This window comes from Rousettus aegyptiacus, unplaced genomic scaffold (assembly GCF_014176215.1).
Source record: "Rousettus aegyptiacus isolate mRouAeg1 unplaced genomic scaffold, mRouAeg1.p scaffold_m13_p_6, whole genome shotgun sequence".
Taxonomy (NCBI): domain Eukaryota; kingdom Metazoa; phylum Chordata; class Mammalia; order Chiroptera; family Pteropodidae; genus Rousettus; species Rousettus aegyptiacus.
Genome location: NW_023416309.1, coordinates 41,822,680 through 41,842,323, shown reverse-complemented (window position 1 = coordinate 41,842,323; position 19,644 = coordinate 41,822,680). Strand labels below are relative to the sequence as shown.

General features: G+C 54.3%; 1 protein-coding gene across 6 annotated transcripts in view; it reads left to right on the top strand.

Moving 5' to 3' along the window:
• Nucleotides 1-19,644, top strand: part of SH3PXD2A (SH3 and PX domains 2A) — a 213,972-nt gene that overhangs the window by 129,536 nt on the left and 64,792 nt on the right. For all 6 annotated transcript variants that reach the window (XM_016154473.2, XM_016154470.2, XM_016154472.2 and 3 more), the window contains one exon: nucleotides 2,334-2,362. In XM_016154473.2, coding sequence (XP_016009959.2) covers nucleotides 2,334-2,362 — 29 coding nt within the window. The remainder of the gene's footprint in view (nucleotides 1-2,333; nucleotides 2,363-19,644) is intronic.

The window sequence follows — 19,644 nt, the reverse complement described above, 5'->3', positions numbered from 1 at the left end:
CCTGTGAATTATGTTCCTCTCTCATTCCGGAGCCTCAGTGTCCTCCCCTGTCACAGGATAATGAATGACCTGCCTGCTATCCCCCTGGGGGTGTTGACAAGCTCAAAATGAACCCTGGGCAACCCACAGCTGCAAAAACAGATGGGGAGAAGGTGGCTATCACCCTGAGGAAGTCACCCCCTGTCTGGCAGCCAGGGGGTGGTCGGTCGGTGGGCCATTGTGGTCCCGGGCCCAGTGGGCTTCTCCTGCAGGATAGCAGGGAAAGTGGAGGGGGAGGGAGGACCGTAGGGGCAACTAGCTCCTCATTGCCATCCATCTCCTGCCCTTCCCCAGGCCTCACTGCAAAAAAAAAAAATGCTGAGACAGAATTCCCTCCTTGGAAGTGGCAAGTCTGCCAGGCAAGGACATGGCCACTGTGCAATGCTCTCCTCTTTCTCACTGGGAATTCTCCCCACCACTGAGCTTCACGGGGCACAGCCAGGTCCTCTGGGACACAGTCTCTCCCAGTCTCCCTTCTGCCCCAAGGAGATGAGCGCCCTCCCCAGGACTGCCAGGTGGGGGAGGGGAGGGGCAGATGGGAACTCTTCCGCCTTCCTAATCCTTTCTCTGGGAGCAGATTCACCAGGTCCTCCACGCCATCCACACTGCAGTCTCCACGCCTGTGGGTGGGCTTGTAAACCCTTCTCCAGGGTGGGTAACCGTGGGCAGTGGCTGAACCTCTGCTTCCTAATCTGTAAAATGGGCACAATGCGATCTTCCTCGAGTCGTGGATGTAAGGATTGAAAGAGGCATGGAATTCAAATGGGGATTCTCAAACAGGAGGGTGGGTAGGGGAACGGCATTAGAAATGCAGGTTCCTGGGCCCCAGGATTCCAGTGCACTGAGTTCTGAGCCCAAACTTTAGGAAACATAGGAGCCTGGGGGGTGGGGATGGGTGTTTCACCCTTGGCTGTGCAGGAACTTAACAAACCCTCCCAGAGCCCAGGCTACCCCCAGACCTCCAGAATCGGAGTATCTGGGAGTCTCCATTAGGTTGACACCTTTCCTGTGAATCTGTTGTTCCTCTCTCCAGCGGGAGACCTAGCTGGCCAGCTGGCTTCTACCGAAGTTGGAAGTTCGAAATTGGCATTTTCTTTGATCTCCAGGGGAAATGAAAGGCATTTCCTCTAGTCTCCAGCTAGGTCTGCAGCCATTGTCTCCTGAGCACTTAACAGAACTTCTGGCATTTGAGGGGCCCCGTGAGGCTGGTGTGTGTGTGGTGGGGGGTGAGGGGGGAGGTGAAAGGGCAAAAGGTAGGACCTCCCACAGGAGGATACCTGGAGGCAGGATCTGGGTGAGAGCCTGATCCTGAATCTGGGTTAATTCCTGCTAGAGGGACAGGGCGGGCTCCAGGCTAGGGTAGTTCAGGGCAGGTAAGTGGAGGCTGGGAGGTTGTCGAGTTGTTGTTAGTTGCAGGATTTGAATCCAGCGCTCCCTTCCTCAGAAGTTCAACCTCTATTCCTACTGTTCCCAGCCTCATACTATGCTCTGCCCTCACCACTACTGAATCTCCAGCTTATCTGTTCAACATTCAGCCTGCAGCCAATATTTATCCATCACCGATGCCGGCCAGGCCCAGGGGATGTAGTGGGAGGAAACAAGCCACAGTGTGGCCTTGGGGAGCTTGAGTCTAGGGCAGGGGCAGACTTTAGTCAAAGAGTCACACAAATATGTGACTATTGGAGGCCAGCTTGGAGAAGGGGGAAGAAGTGTAGAAAGACACATTAAGGAGGTGACGGTGACATTTTAGTCGTGACTTAAAGGCTGAGTGGGCATGAGCAAGCGATGCCAAGAATTGGAGGGGGGAGCGCTGGGGGAGAGGGCTCCGCGCGCGGATAGGACTTGTGTTCTGGCAACCTCCCTCCACGGCCTCAGTTTCTCTATTTAGAAAGTGCGTGGGCACCTGCCTCACCCTCCCGCGGATGGGGGAAGGTGCCTGGCAAAGGGCACGAGTGAACACTGAACGGCCCATCGAGCCTCTCCAGGCGGGCCAGCGCCGGGCGGGGCGGGGCGGGGCGGGGTCGGGGCGCTGGCTGCCGGTGGTGGGGCGGGACCAGGCAGATCGTGCCCGTGCCCGGAGGCCGAGCTGGCTGGGGACCTGCGGGCAGGCGCGGAGCGCAGTGCGTGCGGCTGCGGAGCGCGCGGCTCGCCAGCCGCGGGGATCACATGAGCAGCGGCGCCAGGGACCCACCGCAGCCCGCCCGTGGGCGCCCTGCAGCCGCAGCCCCGCAGCCCCGCAGCCCCGCGCCCCCGCCGGCCCTAACCATGTCTATCTGTTGTTGCTTCTTTTTCAGGGACTATGGCAGTTCCAAGAGGAAATCAGGTAAGGGAGCCTCCGGGTGTTTTCTCCACCCTCCCCTCCTGCTTCGTGCACGCGCCTCTCCGGCCCTGCGGAGGACTTTCGGGGGACGCGGGGGTGTCCTTGCCTGCCTGACCCGTGGTCCCGCGGGGCCGGGGTTCTTCCCCCAGTGGCCCTGCTGCCCAGCCTGTGCCCCACAGAGCTCTGCTGCTTTCACCGCCTTCTCCCACCGAGTGTGTCGGGCTCTCCCCTGTGGGAATGAGGGTGGGTGCATGAGGAATGTGGGGGTGTCTCGCTGGAAGTTGATCCTTTTCCTGTCCTCCCCCTCCGCCCGAGGCTGCGGTACCCACTACTGGGCGCTGCTGTGACTTTTCCTTAGGTCCTTCCCGCGGTGCTGCGGTGACTGAAGGGTTAATAGAGACGCAGGGTTTTCCCAGAGGGAAGGTGACATCCAGGTCTGAAAGGGGGGAGTAGGGGGGGTACTTGAGCGACTGAGTTTCTAACACCTGCAGAGCAGACCTCCCCCTCCTCCTCCTTCAACTCTGAGCTCATTCTTCTTGTTGCGGGGTCGGGGCTCTGCGTGGTGGCAGCCGAGATGCGGCTGGGAGGGGGCCGACGCGCCCTCTCGTTGGCCTGACAGGTGCCATGGCTCACCCGGAGTTTGCAAAGGGTGTGGAGACGGGAGCGTTGAGGAAACAAGTCCTCTGACGCTGAGTGCTGGGTGCAGAGGGCTGGGGTCAGAGAAGAAGTCTCTCAGGGTGAGGGAGGCTGGGCTAGGCAAATGCCTGGGTGTGGGCTGGTGTTAGCTGCTTTGGGGAGGGCGATCGCTAGAAATTAGGATTCTGTTTGTACCGATGTGGTAGGGGACGGACAGGAGCCATCTGGCCTGGCATGGGTGTGTTATCCATATTTATGGGGTAGGGAGTTGTGAGGGTGGGCAGCCAGCTGGGGGCGCTGGCCTGGGGCTGCGGGAAGTGTTTATAAACACGTGGCTCACATTAATGGGTCCTGTGTGGAGATATCTTTGTTCAAGTGCCTTGGCCGGTGGATCAGTAGAGGTGTGTGTCCCCTCATGCGATGGCTGGGGTGTGAATTGGGGTAGGTATGATTGCATGATGTGTGTGTGTTTTAAATATGGGTTTGTATGTTTTGTGTGTACAGGTGTTTACTTATATGTTTACTGAGATGTGGAAAGTTGTGTCCTGGTTTATGTACAGGGGGCGTGTGTATATGCGGGTCTCCATAGTTGTGTGTCATGAGGGTACGTTCACTTGTTTGGGTGCATCGGGTATGTGCGTCAGTGTGTTGGGCTGTATCTGGTTGTGCGTTGGAGTCTGTGTTTGTGTCCCAGTTTGGGCGTGTGTGGCTATAGGGGGAGATGAGTGCGCACGCCCCGTCAGCTGGGCGGGGGGTGTCTCAGGTGCGCCTGCCCACTGGCGCAGGAGGGCTTTTTCTATATGACCACGCTGGTAAGCATCATCATTACTTTCTGAAGCCATGGGACCTTGGATGAGTCTCTTCGCAACTCCGTGCCTCGGTTTCCCCCATAAAGTCAAGGTCTGGACCAGATAACCCCTCAGGTCCACCCACCTCCCAACTCCCAGCCTCTGAGGCTTAGGTTCTGTGCTGCTTCTTAAGCAATGCAGGGCCCAGCCAGGGAAAACCTCCCCCAGTTTCTCTGCCTTCCACTCTCAGGCCAGGAAAAGGATGGATGGAGGAATTTAATTTACATTGGTGTGCTTATGATAATGGCCACTTAGTGTCATGGGTAGAAGTGCCAGCTCTGGAGCCAGACAACTGGAGTTTAGAGCCTGGCTTTTCTCCTCTGAGACCTTGGGCAGATTTCTTAGGCTCGCTGTAACTGCTCCCTTTTTTTTGTAAATCGGGGATAATAGTCGTACCCATTGTAATGATTAATTTTGTGTCGATTTGGGTGGGCCATGGTACCCAGATGTTTGGTCAAGCATTATTCTGGATGTTTCTGTGAAGGTGTTTTCTGAATGAGATTAACATTTAAATCACTGGACTTTGTGTAAAGCGGATTACGTTCCATACTATGGGTCAGCTTCATCTGATTAATTGAGGGCCTTAATAGAACAAGGACTGACTTCTCCTGAGCAAGAAGGAATTCTGCCAGCAGACTACCATTGGACTTGAACTGCAGCTCTTCCCTGAGTCTTCGGCCTGCCAGCCTACCACATCAGATTCTGGGCTCACCATGTCTCCACAAATCATGAGCCAAATCATACACACACACACACACACACACACACACACACACACACACACACCCCTGTTCTGTTTTTCTCAGGAGAACCCTAAAATATGGTTGTAATGAAGACCAGATCAGTTAATATACGTAAGCATTCTTAAAACACTACCTGCAACCTAGAAAGCTCTCCCCAAATGCCAGCTACCGTTATTACTTAATGAGCATTAACTACGTGCTAGTAACTTCATGTTTTTCCTCATTTGCTTCTCAGAGACATGTTGCATGGTGGGCGGGATTCCCATTTTGCAAATGGGAAACCAAGGTTCTGAGAGGGTGGCTGCCTGAAGTCTATGACAAAGTGATGATTTCAGTCCGAGTTCGGAGTTCCACCCTGCCGTGTCATGAAGCTTCCCAGAGTCACTCCAGCCAGGGACGTTAGGACGGAGAAAGTGGATCCTGCTCCCTGGTCATCAGCTTCCACACTTCAGTCCCCAAAGCCCCAGCTCCTCCTTGGAAGATCCCTTGAAGCGACATCTTTACTGAGTACAGAACGAAGAGCTGAAGCCAGGCTTGGGCAGGGCAGGGCAGAGTCAACAGGAAGAAGGTTCTCAGGCAGCTTACACAGCCTTATGCAGGAGGCAGGGCCAGGGACCCTGAAAACTGTAGCCTCAAAGTTACCTCTTCTCCTTCCCGCATCTTTTCCGTCCCACCATCGCCCTATTGCTCAAGCCCAATATCTAGAAGTCATCTTGATTTCTCCCTTTCTCTCACCTGCCAGCCTGACCTCCAGATTCGCCTAATCCTCCTACCTCTCCCCACCCCCCACCATTGGAAAGCCTCCTTGTCTCTGCAGACGACCCCAGCTCCCTCCTTGGCCTGTCCGCTTCCACCCTGGCCCCTCCATGCCTTTCTCTATACCACAGCTAGAGTGAGCGCTTCAAAACATGTATCAAATAATGAGCTTTTCTACTTAAATTCCCCCAAGGACTTCCCGTCCCACCCAGAATAAACTGCTTATCCTGGCCTACGGAGCCCTTTGCGCCTTGGCCCCTGCCCTCCGTCCTGCCCTCTTCTGACCTCCCCACGCCCCACACACACCGTCCCCACGGCAGCACTCTCTGCTCAGCTCAAGCTCGTTCTCTCCACCCAGGCTTTCCACTGGCTGTTCCCTCTACCTGCAATGCTATTCTCCTGTCTTGCACAGGGCTGGCTCCTTCTTAAGATCTCTGCTTAATTGTCAGCTCAGAGAAGCGGCCCCAATCCTCTGCCGTCTAACTGCCCCCCAACTCGCCCTGCTTCTCCCCGCACATCACTGACCACGCTCTAGCTCTTGGGTTTTCTCCCGAACTGTGAGTGTCCTACCACCTGGAGAGCGAAGACCTAGCCGCAGGCCTCACACCAGTAGCAGGAACCCCTTGTGCCTGTGCTTGTAGCATGGGCAGTGGATGGAAGAATGCCTGTGTGGGTGGATGAACTCCCGCAGGTCAGGAAGGAGCGGTCACTGTGGCCTTATAGCAAAGATGTTATCTGGGAAGAGGAAGAATTTTTCTGGTTGGAGGCAGAGTACAGAGGGCTTAGGTAATCAAGAGATAGCACTTGTGCAAAGGTGGGACAGAAAGACCAAGCATGGCTTGTTTGGAGACCAGAAACTCCAGCTGACTTTATTGAGCACCAGCTGTATGCCAGGTACTATGTCAGGTGTTGAGGTTACAGGACCGTGTCCTTCTGCCCTGGAGGAGTTTGCAGTCTGCTATGGGTGATGAACTGTATTTATAAGAATGCATATTAGGCAGAGGGAATGACATGGTTATCTGAGGTAGAGCAGTCCAGGCCAAGGGCACAGTGAGTGCAAAGGCCCTGGGGTGGCAGCATGCTGGCTCGCTCGAGGCTGGGCCGAGAGGCTGGAGCTGGAAGGGAGCAAAGTGGAAGGAGGTGAGAAGAAAGACGAAGCTGGGGGAGGTGAGAACAGAGATGAAGCTGAGAGTGAGGGAAGCAGCAGGGACCATGTAGGGCTTTGCGGGCCATTTTAAGGATGTTGACTTTTACCGTGAGTGAGATGACGAGCCACTAAAGGGTCCTGAGGAGAGGGAGATACGATCTGGCTTAGATCTTAGAAGCATTTTTCTGACTGGTGAATGAAGAGCAGCGAGGGAAGGACACAGATGAGAGATGAGGACTCCGGCAGCGATGGATGGGCTGGATTTCGCTAACTGGATGTGCGCTGTTAGGGGAAGTGCATACGGGTGCTGGGAAGTTTCGGGTTGCCCGGGCTTCCCTTCTTTGTCCTGCATGTTGCTGGTCATGTGACTTTGGGCAGATCCCTGCACCTGAGCTGTTACCTCACCTGTTCTGTTGTGTTGGTCAGGGTTCAACTAGAGAAACAGAACCAGCAGGAGCTATATATAAAGAGATTTCTTACAAGGATTTGGTTTACGCGGTTGTGGGGGCTGGCTGGGCAAGGCTGAAATCCAAGGACGGGCTGTGGTTGTGATACACAGGTGAAATTTCTTCAGCCCCGGCTCTGCTCTTAAGGCCTTTCAGCTGATTGACTCCCTGGCCCCAAGTATCTAGATAATCTCACTGAAAGGAAACTAATTATGGACTTTATCACATCTGCAAAACACCTAGGTTAGTGTCTGGCTGGGTAGCTGGGAACCGTAGCCTCTCCACGTTGATGCATAAAACCGACTGTCATACCTGTAAAATGGGGTAGCTGACGTAGCAGCGACCTGCAGGAAGGTGCAGAGGGTTCAAAGAGGTGATGCCATTAGACGCCTTTGTGCCTGGCGGCAGGAAGGGCCTGTTGCTGTTAGCTGTAATCGGCTTCCTCAAGGTGAGCACTGTTCCAGGAGCTCAGAGGGGGCTGGAGCAGGCTCCCCAAAACAGGGGGTTCTCTTCATACCTGAAAAGGCGGGATGATGCTCTCAGTTCAGGAAGCCACATTCTCCAAGGCCCATGGCTGGGGAGTTCTGAGTCATGCCACTAGGGGGCGCAGGAGGCCACAGATATTGTGGGATGGTCCTGGCCCCGGGGATTGTTGCCAGGCACAGGCTGGTGCTCCATCCCACCCAGGAGTCCTGTGATGAGCTATTTGTTTAAATGCAAATGAGGTTGCTCAAGAGTGTTGCAAGTTTGTTCTTTTGGGCCAGTGTTGATGTTCCTCATGAGATCCTGTTTACTTTATACTTTTTCTTGGAAAAATTGGTGAGCTCAGGCCAGCTTCCGTTTTAATGATCACAAAAAACCTGCATTATTGGGCAGAGTTTTAATATCAGCATTGCTGCAGTTACATCTAGGAGAAGCCTGTTCTGTTTAGAGGTAAGAGTTTAGGTTTTGGTGTCAGACAGACAAGGTTTGAACCCTTTCTCTGCCATGCGTTTGCGGTGACTGGCAAGTTAAGCTCCAATTTTCATGTCCGTCATGTGGAAAATGGGGATAAAAATGGATTAAATGTAAGGATTGAATTAGCAGAGGGCCTGGCACATAGCAAGCTCCCGATAATAATAGCTGCCATTGTTGTTATTTTAATTTTTGATAGGTTCTGAAACGGGGGGGGGAGGTTGGTCTTACCTACAATTTGAGAGTAAAAGGGCCCACTCAAAGCGCTTTTTTCCACTCTTTGAGCCCTGAGCCTGGCCCACGAGGAGCTGGGACCTAGACTTGGCCCTTATGGGGTCTTCTGTAGGGTTGAGAACACAGACCCCGGAGCCAGACTGCCTGGTGTCACGCCCCGGCTCTGCCATCTCTGTGGTCTTGGGCAAGTCTTTAACTTCCCTGCGCCTAGGATTTCTCGTCTGTGGGATGATGGTAGCACTTCATCGGGTTGTTCGAGGCCTGAATGCTAGTTAATACGTATGAAGTCTTACCTCCAACACTGTACCTGTCACAGTAGATGGACACTCACCAGGGTCGAAGCTACTTTTATGAGGAACAGGAGGCAGCGCCAGGAGTGTCCAGCTCTCAAACAGGAGAAACCACTGGCCTTGGCACTTGCCCGCCTCCCGGAGTGACTCCGCTCTGTCAGATGGCGGGAGGTGGAGTGTGCATCATCTCGTAATGGCCTCTCAGCAGCTGGGGCAGGTGGTCTCGTCCCCATTTTACAGACCAGGAAAGGTAGGTTGAGAAATTGGTCCAAAGTCAGCTAGCCAGGTAGACATAGGATTCTAATCAGGTCCTGATCCAAACTTCTTTCCACTGAAGTTCATTCTTCTCCTGAGGCAAGGCCCAAGGGACCCATAGGTGACCATGATTTGGGCTCAGAAGATCTCTGGCAGGTGGTCCCACAGAGTGGGAGAGGGCCTGCCGCAAAAGAGCCTCCCTGGGGCTTCCAGAAGGAAACCCGTTGGTCGCAAGGGTTCCTAATTGGATAAAAGGTCCCTTTGCAGGGTATGACTCATACCCCCTTAATTTCTCTTTGTGTGACTTTGGTTTATAATAAAATGGATTTGCTTAAAGCAAAGCCCACCCACAAGCCCATGAGCCCTGGAATGAGGCAGAGGTGTGAGGAGGGTCGCAGGGCAGCGGAGAAAGCAGCACCATCGCACAGTGAATGGCCTCTCGACAACTTGGGCAGGTCGTCTCGTCCCCAGTTTATAGACCAGGAAAGGTAGGTTAAGGGGGTGGGGGTCGGGGGTGTGTGGCGAGCATGAGCAGGGATTTGGAGGCTGGAATGAGTTTGAGAAACTTGAGGGAAGAAGAGGAGTCCAGCCTGGCAGGAAGGAAGGGCTGGAGAAGGGAAGGCGGGAGACGAGTCCGGAAAGGAAGCCTTTGGAGAGCATCTCAGCAAGTCTTTTCAAAGCAATTTCCAAGGCGTTCGTGTCTGCCCAAGCCACCCATCCGCAGTGAGGAAGCCCGGGCTGCTCTGCGAACATGGCCAGGATATTCCTGGCACCCTCCGGTGGCCCGTTCCAAAAGCGAACGTGTCTCGTGAAGGCATCACCTCTGGCACCTCTCACCCGGGCTGGCGTTTTAAAGCAGTTTTTAATTTTCACGGCTCCATGTCTTCAGCCTGATGTCACCCCTGGAGTTCAACGCCTGCTAATTGGAAATGAAAGGACGCTGATTGATTTGGCAACTCCACAGCCAGCCCACGTGGCAGTGATACGATGGAGAAAGTGAGCATGCTGCTCACGTGTGTGTGTTTGAGCCACCCCTCCCCTGGCCAGAGGCAGTGCGGCCACACTGCTCTACTGGCCTGGACATGTGAAGCAGAGACAGGCGAGGGGAGGCTCCCAGAATCCTGGAATCACCTGTCTCGCTCCCAGGAAGGAGGCAGCTGGCTGGTGGCCTCGGTCCCCTCAGCCCTGCTCAGCTTCTTTCTGTCCCCTCGCTCCTATCACCCAGCTTCTCCTGCTGGGAAAACAGACAAGTGATAATACAAGTCTGTATTCCCAGGCCCTGCCCAGAGCACCTGAACCAGCACTTCTGGGGGTGGCACCCAGAAATCGGCATTCTTGCCAGGCTCCCCAGGGATTCTGAAATCAAGGCAGGGTTGAAGTTTGGATGGGTCATCCATGCGGGTTGATGGCAGTGTTCAGGGTAGACAGGCAGTGACGTGGCAGAAAGATCAGAGACCAGGGACAGACAGATGCATTCAGTTGTTTCCCAAGTTGGGGGGCTGGGCCAGCGTGGGAAAGGGGGGCCTCTTGAAGGACAGGGAAGACTGGCCCAGCCTTTGGGGCCTTGGGCGACGTCTAAGGGGCCCGCCCAGCCACTGGCCTCCCTTCTTGCGTCATCAGGAGGCAGTGACGAGACTCCATCCGCCTTTTATTTCCATAAGGTTTTCTTCCTGGGGGAGGAGGCGTCCACACTGTGGAAGCAAAGAACTGCTCCCCACTGTGGCCCTCGGCCTGAAATTAACTTGTTTCTCGCTCTGGCTTTTTGGTTCATAAACATGTGACAAAAGAGGCAACATTTCCAGTAATGACGAAGCCAGTGGAAAAACAGCGGAAGAAACGCACATCACTTATTGTTTTTAGCACCTTTTTCTGATCTAAAGTTACTTTGTTTGGAAACAGAATCGGGGCGTGTGTAACTTAGTTGGCTCGTGGCATTTTTATAATTGGTCAGTTTTGAAATGCGAAGGCAAAGAAAAATTTTCCAAAGTTGCAGTAAAACTTAGATGTTTGCAAGGGAAAAAGTGGTTTTCCTGACTCTTTCTGCTTTGCCCCCTGGATCTTGTCGTTGTCACATGTGACCCCGGCAGCTGGAACGAAGATGTATTTTGTTCATGTTAGACCTGGAGTCTTGTGCCAAGGAAACCGGGCCGTCCCAGAAGGTCCCTTCACGTCCCTGTGCCCAGGAGGAAGAGCCAGCACCTCTTTGCCTTCCTGCCTGCGGCGCTGCTCCTGGCTCGCGGATGCCGTATTCCAGGAGAAGCCCCCGCGGGTTTCTGGGGGCTGCCTTTCCCCATCCTCCAGGGTCTCTCCAGCTCGGCTCTGGACCACTTTAGGCTCCGCAAGTGTTGGATCTGGGTCAGGGTTGGGTGCATAGCTGCTCCCGGCAGGAGGGCGAGATCCTTCTTGTAAAGCTGTGATGACAGGCGAGCGACAAGAGGCCGAACCAAGACTGTCTTCGTACATCGGCAGTGCCCCCCCCCTTCCGATGTACATGCAAACATGTCCATTAAACACCCCTCGTCCCAGCTCTGTCAGCTCCCTGCTGTGCCCCTGTCCGCCCTGGAGCCTGCTGGCTCCAAGGGCACCTCCCTCAGTTCTCATTTGCATGTGATCACAGGCTTCCGATTAAGAGGGCCCTGTCCCCAACTTCTTCTGTGACCTCGGTCGTTCTCTCTGCTCCCAGCCCACAGCTCAGCTGACCCTGGTAGCAGCTCCCCTGGAGCTAGAGGGAGAACCGTTGAGGGCCGAAGCGATAGAAAGCGAGTTCCTGAGTGGACACTGGTGCTAGACTTGCCTTCTGGGCTGGATGGTTCCTGCTAGACCTGGAGCTGCCCTCGCTGCTCTCCCATGGCTGCGGTGAGCATCCGAGCACTTCCTCTGTGCCAGGCCCTGCAGTGGCGTCCAGGGATGCTGAGGTGAATCTAGTAAGGTCCTTGTCCTCAGGACTCTCGGATGGGTTGGGGAGGCAGGAAACAGCAGTTACAGGACAATGTTCGAGTGCTATCTTGGGAGCGGGGCAGAGCGAGAAAGAGGCACACGACCCCGCCGGGGGGCGCCGCGAGAGGCTTCCACCCCTGGCTCACGGAGGTTTTTGAATGAGTCAGCCTGGAGGAGAAGGAGGGCAGCCGCTCAGAGGGCAGCTGGTCAGCCTCGGCATCAGCTGTCTGAATGTGCCCTGTCTTCTCAACGGGGCGGAGGCGCGTCCTCCACATCCGCAGAGGACGTGCAGGGTAGTGCGCTTGCAGAGGTGCTATTGCAGATGGCCACTCCTGCGCTAAAGTTGTTGAAGCTTTAAAAAGTTCAAAGGACAGACTGATGCATGTGCCTGGGGGGCACTTGCCCCTAGCCCCTTTCGTTATCACTAGGAGGACTGTGGCTCCCAGCCGTCTCCTGGGGGACACAGGTCCTTGCCGTGATACCGGGCATGACTCTTGACTTTGAACTTTTCCGGGGCCATAGCCCCCCAGCCAGGTGCCTTGCACTAGGAGATACTCATTAACTATGTGACGAAATAGACTGGTCTCTGTGGGGACGGGATCTCCAGCCAGTGGGTCCCCCCAGCGGTTGATGATAGACCAGAATTGACACAGAAAGAGCAGCCCTTTCATATCACAGGTGAAGACCAGGGGGGCGCAGAGAAGTGGTCCCACCTTCCCACCTATGCAGTGAGCCAGGATAGGGCCCTCTGAGCACTGAGTCTCCTTCCTGGCTTTTCTCTGGGGTGGAAGCTCTGCATTCTCCAGAGACCCTGAGGTGCAGTGCCAAAGGGTTGACTGTGCTCTCCAGGGAGCTCACACACTCCTGACCCTCCCCTGTTCCTTTAGGCCCTTCCAGCTGCGGCCTTCTGGGCATAGCTTAGTCACATGAGAGCCAGATGTGGGGATTTCCCAAGCAGTGATGTGTGTGTGTATGTGTGCGCGCGTGCTTGTGTGTGCGTGCGCACACTGCTGTGTTTACGTGGCATCTGAGAGCTCAGGGGATTGGTCCAGGCCCATACAGAGCAGGAGAGGAGTGGGAGGGAGGAGAGGCCCGGGGGCTCCCAGCACACACCATGGGGGCTGCCCCGAGCCCTGCTGAGCCCTGCTCCCCCGAGACATTACAGATAAGACAGTTGTTCTTGCTTGGTCTCCCATTTCCTGCAACATCCATCTTGCCATAGACCATATTGGTTATGGATAAATCTTCTTTTAAGTCTCTTTAAAGAGCTTTACAGCAGATGCTGGAAGCCAGCAGTCTTCCAGGGATGTTCTGCCAGGCTCAGGGTCTTCCCCAGCCTGGGAAGGCCTTTATGTGGCTTAAGAGGCAAAGCCTGGACTAGAGCGAGTACAGGGCCCTGGGTGCAAAGAATGCCCCAAGGCAGTGGGGGTAAGCCAGGCCTGTTTCCTCCACGAAACCCTTGGGACTGAGCAAAATGGACGTGCATCCTTCCATTAGCCACTGAGGATTTATTTGGCACCACCTACTGTGTTTGGGGTGCTGGAGGATACCGACAGGGTTCAGACTCTGAAGGAGCTTCAAATCTGGTTGTAGAGACTTAAATATTGATTTAAGCACCTATCGTATACCATATACTTGCTAGGACTAAAATACTAACCAGACGTTCTGGAGCCAGTTGACACAGTCGGTGAACAATACAGAGCCCACCCAGGGCAAGGTGAGGGAGGCCGGCAAACCTTGACAAGTGGGTCATCCTCAGCCTCCGTTCCAGAGTGAACTCCGCCCCTAGCCCCTGTCACCTTATTCCTACCCCTGTCCTGCTCCAGTAGATGGCAGTGTCCAGCCAGATGTCAAGTGAAGCATTGGGAACCCTGCCCCAAAGGTGGGGGTCTGATTACAGATTTGAGGCCTTCAGGGCTCAGCCCTGTTGCACCCCCGACCCCTGCCCCTGGAAGGGGCCAAGCCTGCTATGTCTGGCCCCAGCCTACCCTCCAGGTTGGGTGCAGGCAGCCTCGGGGAGCGAGGATGCACTTGAATGACAGCTCCGGCAGTGCCAGGTAGGTTGCTGAGGGTGCCATGATGCCACCCCAAACCTACATTACTCCTGACACAGGTAGGAACACCTGGGCAGGTATCTGTAACCACGAATATCTGTGTCCTGTCTCTGAAGCTTGGAGATAGGCAGTGGAGCACTTAGTCATCGCCAGGGGCCCCCAGCTTAGCCAGGGGCCCTTAGGTATGCACCTGGTCGGTGCTCATTAAATAGTTGGCAAGTGATTCATTGAGTCCAGTCTGAAGAACACAAGACATTCGACTTATTGTGGCCCTAGGAGCGCAATGCCTGGTCCTGAGTCCATTGCCGTTGACTCTGTCACTCACTCATGGCTTTCGTGGGGACAGCCAGGGAGGGAGACGGACTGCAGGGCTGGGAGCTGGAGACGCAGTGGCTGCCCGCTCCACCCGGCTTTGTTGGCCCCTGTTTCTGCTGCTGCCTCGTCCTCACAGCCTCGGACTTTGGCTGGGGTATAGCCCAGTAAATGGGGAAGGACCACCAAGGCAGACCTTTCCCCAGGGAGAAAGGTGGCTGGGATCCTGGAACTCTGAACAGAGCCGAGTTTGTCTCTCCCCTGCAACACCACCACCCCGCCACGGGGAGAGGGGAGAACCTGAGAACTGAGGGGGAGGCTGCAACCCAAGGGGCTGCTGCGGGGTCAGGCAGCAGCTGCTGGGAGCAGAGGCTCAGAACGCGGCCGGCCTCCCCGCCCAGCGCCCCTCCATCCGCCCACGGTGCCGCTGACTAACCACAGCACCTGTCTTTAACCAGGAAACTCTGGGGCTGCTCAGCAAAGGGAAAGGGGAAGATGGCGGACCTGCCACCCCGCCCCCCAACCCCCGCCAGGGTAGTCCCCTCTGGTCAGCAGCAGTGCTCCCTGGGCTTCCTTGGCCTGTCTGCCCACATCCATTTGGGCTGGGCTGTCTCTGCTGCTCCTGCCGTGGCGTAGGCTGGTGCCCTTAGACCCTAAGGGACTGTGGAATGGCTCCAGGCCCAGCCCCCACCCCACCCCACCCCATTCCCCACCTGAGTAGGGGGAACTGACTGTTCTCTGACTGCAGAGCTGAGTGGCCAGAGGGTCAGTGGTGCATTCCTGCCCGGGGCTGGGCTACCCCCCACGCAGGCTCTGGATTCTGGGGAAGGAGGAAGGCTCCTTCATACTGAAAGGAAAAAGAATAGGAATATGGCTGCCTTTACAAAGAGGAGCCCAGCAGAAATAAATGAGCCTCCCTTGGCCAATGGCCAGGGAGGATCCAGAGGATATAGTTCCCTGTTTAGGCCCCTTTGTTCCTAGTTCCTGGCCAGCCTGCCTGGGCCCAAGTCTGGCCCATTGCTTCCTTGGTATAGGGCCTTGGGAAGAACTTTAACTTTTCTGAGCCTCGCTTTCTGCATCTGTAAAATACAGATTGTTGTAAGGATTAAATTAGATAGGGCCCAAAATGGTTGGCACGGTGCCTAGCATGAGTGTTAAGAAAGTGGGAACTGGTTTAATTGTTCTAGTCCCAGCCCTGCCCCTTGCTTGCTGTGTGATCTTAGGCATATTTCTTTCTCTCTCTGGTCCTGAGTCCCCACATGCTCCTTCCAGCCTTTGGGGTACTACCGAGAAGCCAGAGATGTTGGAGAGGAGAGGACCTGGAGACAAACAGCAGCCCGTCTTCCCACTTAGGATTTGTCATCTGTCTTTAAGAAGATACCCAGAAATTCAGCCCTAGTAAATTTCTTCCTGAGCATTTCCATTTATTTAGTTCAGAATTCTAAGACCCAGAACCCTCAGGCCTTGGGCAGGACCAGGTACATTTGTTATGGGGCCTCTTGTTCATAAATTGTTAGGGTTCAAATGGTGGACAGAAGAGCACTCAGCCAAGTGAAGGTGGGCCCCTGTGCGACTGCCCAGGTCACACTGTCTGGAGCAAGTCCTGCTTCGGAGGCTGTGAGTGTAGGAGGCAAGGCCAGGGCTTGGAGTTGCTGCTGGAGCAGTATTAACCCCTTACCCCTCCAGTCAAAGGTCATGGTTTTTTCATGCCATACATATTTATGAGGAGCTGGAGGCTGCTGCTCACCCTGAAGCAAGCCGCATGGTAGTGCCCCCTGTGAGTAGCAGCGTGCGCAGCTGTAAGCTGTGCACGTCTAGACGTCCACCCGTGTGACTTCTGATTGGAAGTCATGTTCAAACTATAGCTTGCTTTCTGTCTTAGCCACCTTAACCCATGCCATGCTTTTTCTAGATGGCATTCATATCACTTCGTACCTCAGTTTCTGCTGCCCTGAACCTGATGACCTATTTCAAGCCCCCTGAAGTGAAGACATCAGTAGGCCAAATCTTCTTTGTAAAGGAATCGCTTCTTTGCGAAGGACTGTTAGCTGTAAAGGGCCCTTGTAAAGATTTGAGCTACTGTGCCTGCAGCAGGGATGTGCTCTATTCATCCTCCCTCCCTCTTTTTTAAAGTTATTTAACAGGGCTAGCAGCTGTCAGTCCCTAATTAGTTGATGGCCTGAAAGTGATGGCCAAATTTCCCGGTGACCTAGTCAAAAAGGAAAGGAAGCACATGAAGTCTGAGGGTAACAAGAAATCTCGTTAAGTTGGGCAAAAGGAGACAAAAGACTAGAATACAGCAGATAGTTAGAAACCAGCTCGAGGCTGCAGTGAGGTAGAAACAATGGAATTCCCAACGTCGGAGAGGTCTGGCGAGCTCAAGTACAACGAGATGTCGAGATGTCGAAGAATGGAAGGGTGTGGAGAAGACAGGGGTGGGGGGGGCGTTCATTCTATGCGGGGCCCCTGGCAGGGTCCCCACTTCTCCGCCCCTCCCTGGAGTCCAGGGCGGGGGCCATGTAAGCCGATAAGGCGGGTGACCCTGTCCTGGTCCTGGGAGCCCTTGCTCTGCTTTCATTCCCTGAGGAGCGTGTGCTGTTGGCTGCCTTCACTGCCGTCTCTCCCACCTGGGCTCGCAGCCCACTCCGGATTTATGAGTTTGGATGGGTGGAACTTGCTTTGCATCAGGGAAGGAAAGGTTCCTGGAAACATGATTTGAGACTGGATTTGGGTAAATTGAACCCAATTCTCACTGCTTTGGAGTTAACTCAAGGCTAAAAGAAACCTTATTACAAACCAGTGCGAATCCCCTTCCTAACTTAGTTCTACGCAGGTGTTTTTTATGTGGTGCTTGGGTGCGTGTGTGTTTAGGGGGAGCTTCCTTAAAGTCGAGAGCACCTCTAGTATTGTTCTTTGACTTCTCATAATCACCTGGACCTGACAAGAATCAGGTTCAGCATCTGTCCTCAGGTCACTGTATCTGGCCAGAACCTGTAGGCACCTGTTTTTCTCTGGGCCTACATTCTTGCAGGTCTTGCAAGCCAGGAGGAATGGCGGTGGCCGCAGGACATAACTTCTGGGGAATGGCCAAGGAAGGGACCCTGTCTCCAGGCTTCCTATCGCCCAGGCAAACACTCTGTTCCTCTCATCTACTCCCCTTCTGCATCCCTCTTCAAAACCTCTCACGGGCATTAGGCCGTTTCACTCTTAAAATACCCCACAAAGAAGACAAGCTAGGTATTTTTATTCCCATTTTACAGAAGGAAAAGAGGCTTAGAGATTTGCTAAATGCCCAGAATTTGAGCTAAAAGGCTGAGTGAGCACAAGAACCAAGATTTTTTTCAAAAATTCTTGCTCCAGTGTTCTGCCCTCGGTGCCTCTCGAATCATTTGCTTTTTTGACTCAAGTTTCCATATATTGAGCATGTGTTCATGTGGTTTGCTCTGGAAAGGCGGTCTGTTTCTCTGGAAGGATGTGTTTCGGCTATGGTGCACTTGTGTAATGGAGACTAGCAGGTTTCTGCGGGAAGAGTCTAGAACATCAAAGAAGTACCTTGGAGATCCATGGGCCCAAATGCTTGCTCTCACAGATGTGAGCATTGAGGCCAGATTGCCCAAGGTCCCATAGCTGGTTCTTAGCAAAACCAGCCACGCAGCTTCCCAGTTGGATGCCTCTCGCTTTCCACCAAGCCCCATGACCCTGCTTTGGAGGACCCTTGGTTCTGTCACCAGAAGAGAGGGAGGTAGAGACGGCAGGGAGGGCAGGAAGCAGTTGGTTTGCGTCAGTCACAGCTGCTCATTTGGCGGCGCCTTCCTCTTGCTCCCTCACCCCGTCTCTCTGTCTCTCCATTTTCCCAGCCCTGAGCCAGCACCCTTGTCTGCCTCCTGGCCAGAGGGCCAGGGTTTGTGAGCCAGGGGCTCCCCTCTGTTCATTGTAATGAGGCCGGGGCAGGGGGGGGGGGGTCCTTCCCACCCTGGGAGAGGGCTTGCTCGGGTGGGCTGGGGAGAAGGCACTCCAAAGGGGGGAAATTGGGGCGGGGACCTCAGAACTAGATTAATTCTGTGGATCCAGGGGACTGGGAAATAAATCATGTTTTAAAAAGACTTTCTTTTAAAAAGACAGGCTCGTTTCTGGTATGTTTCCCATTTTCCTTTGGAGAGAGGGGAAGGCCTGTTTCGGGGGGATGAAGGGGGCGGGCATGAGCTCAGGCTGTTCTACACCTCGTAGGGGCTCAGTTTCCAGAGGCTGAGGAATCCTCTCCTGTCCATTCCCCCTGCCTGTCCAAATGCCAAATCCCCAAGGGCCTGGAAGGGTATCAGTCCCTTCGAGATGATTCTTGAAGACGATCATTCTAGCAGCCAGGACCTTGTGAGCATTTAGTCTGGGTGAGCTGAGGGTCCCAACTTCTCTCTCCTAGGCTTTCGGTGTACCTCCTCTCTGAGAGCCCTTATTTTCTAGCGTAGGGGTTGATAAACCACTGCCCCCAGGCCACGCCCAGGTGGTTTTGTAAATAAAGTTTTATTGACACACCACCCACTGCAGGGTTGAGGAGTCTTGACAGAGACCATGTGACTCACAAACTCTTAGATATTGACTGTTGGCCCTTTTTAGAAAAGGTTTGTCGACTCCTGTCCTAGCAGAGGAAAGGTTTCTCTAGGCCTAGGCCAAATAATTTCCCTTGGCTCACTGAAAGGGGTTAGCATTTTCCAAACAGTTTCCTTCTGAAGAATCCAAAGGAAACCAAAAAGGAAGGTGCATAAGGTAACAAAGCTAACAGAGATGGAAAGAGATGTGGCTGACCTCTTAGCTCGGTCAGTACAGGGCTGGGTGGGCCCGATGGGGCTAGGTTAGGCCTGGCGCAGCCTTGTTGCGGGGCAGCCCACTTAGCAATATCTGGGGCACAGCAGCAGGAAGTTATAACCCCAGCAAGGTGTGGCCCCAGGCAATGAAGCCCCACAGTCCGAACTCAGACCCACTTTAAAGCCCAGCCCAGCTTAAAGCCTCAAAGGGCCTCAGTGCATCTGTCTTGTCTTTGCCCTGCTGGGGTGTTAGCATAGCTCCTGCTGTCTGAGGAGGCGTCTCGCTGCCATGCCCAGTGAGAGGCTCTGGCCGCAGGATGTCTGCCTCCGGAGGCAGTCCCCCAGAGGCCCTCCACCCCCAATTCCAGCTGGCCTGTGCCTGGGGGTTTCTATGGGGAGGCATCTCTAATAGGTGCCAGCATTTTCTTGCTGCATCCAATGTGAGCGCCGTCTGGTCTTCATCTTTGCAGCTCCAGCAGTGATTTCTCTGGTGCTTCAGAGCCGACTGAACCACGCTTATGGGCGATACCGCCGATGGGGGGCTAACGGTCATTGAGCACTGACCGTATCCTAGGCACTGTGCAGAGTACTTATTGCATATTTACCTCATTTAATCCTCACAGCAACCTAGAAGGTAAATATATCATTTCATCTGGATTTTTACAAGTGAGGAAACAGATTTGGAGAGGTTAAGTAACTTCCTCAAAGAGGCAGAGCCTGGATTTGAATCCAGACAGCCAGACTCGAGAGGCCTCGCTACATCTCTCCATTGGAGCCCCGCTCTGTTGGTTTACAGTGAGAACTGGAAGGGCCAGGCTGCCAATTGGAAGGTGGCTTGCTGAGTGAGGGAGAGTTAGGTGCCTTAAATGGTGAG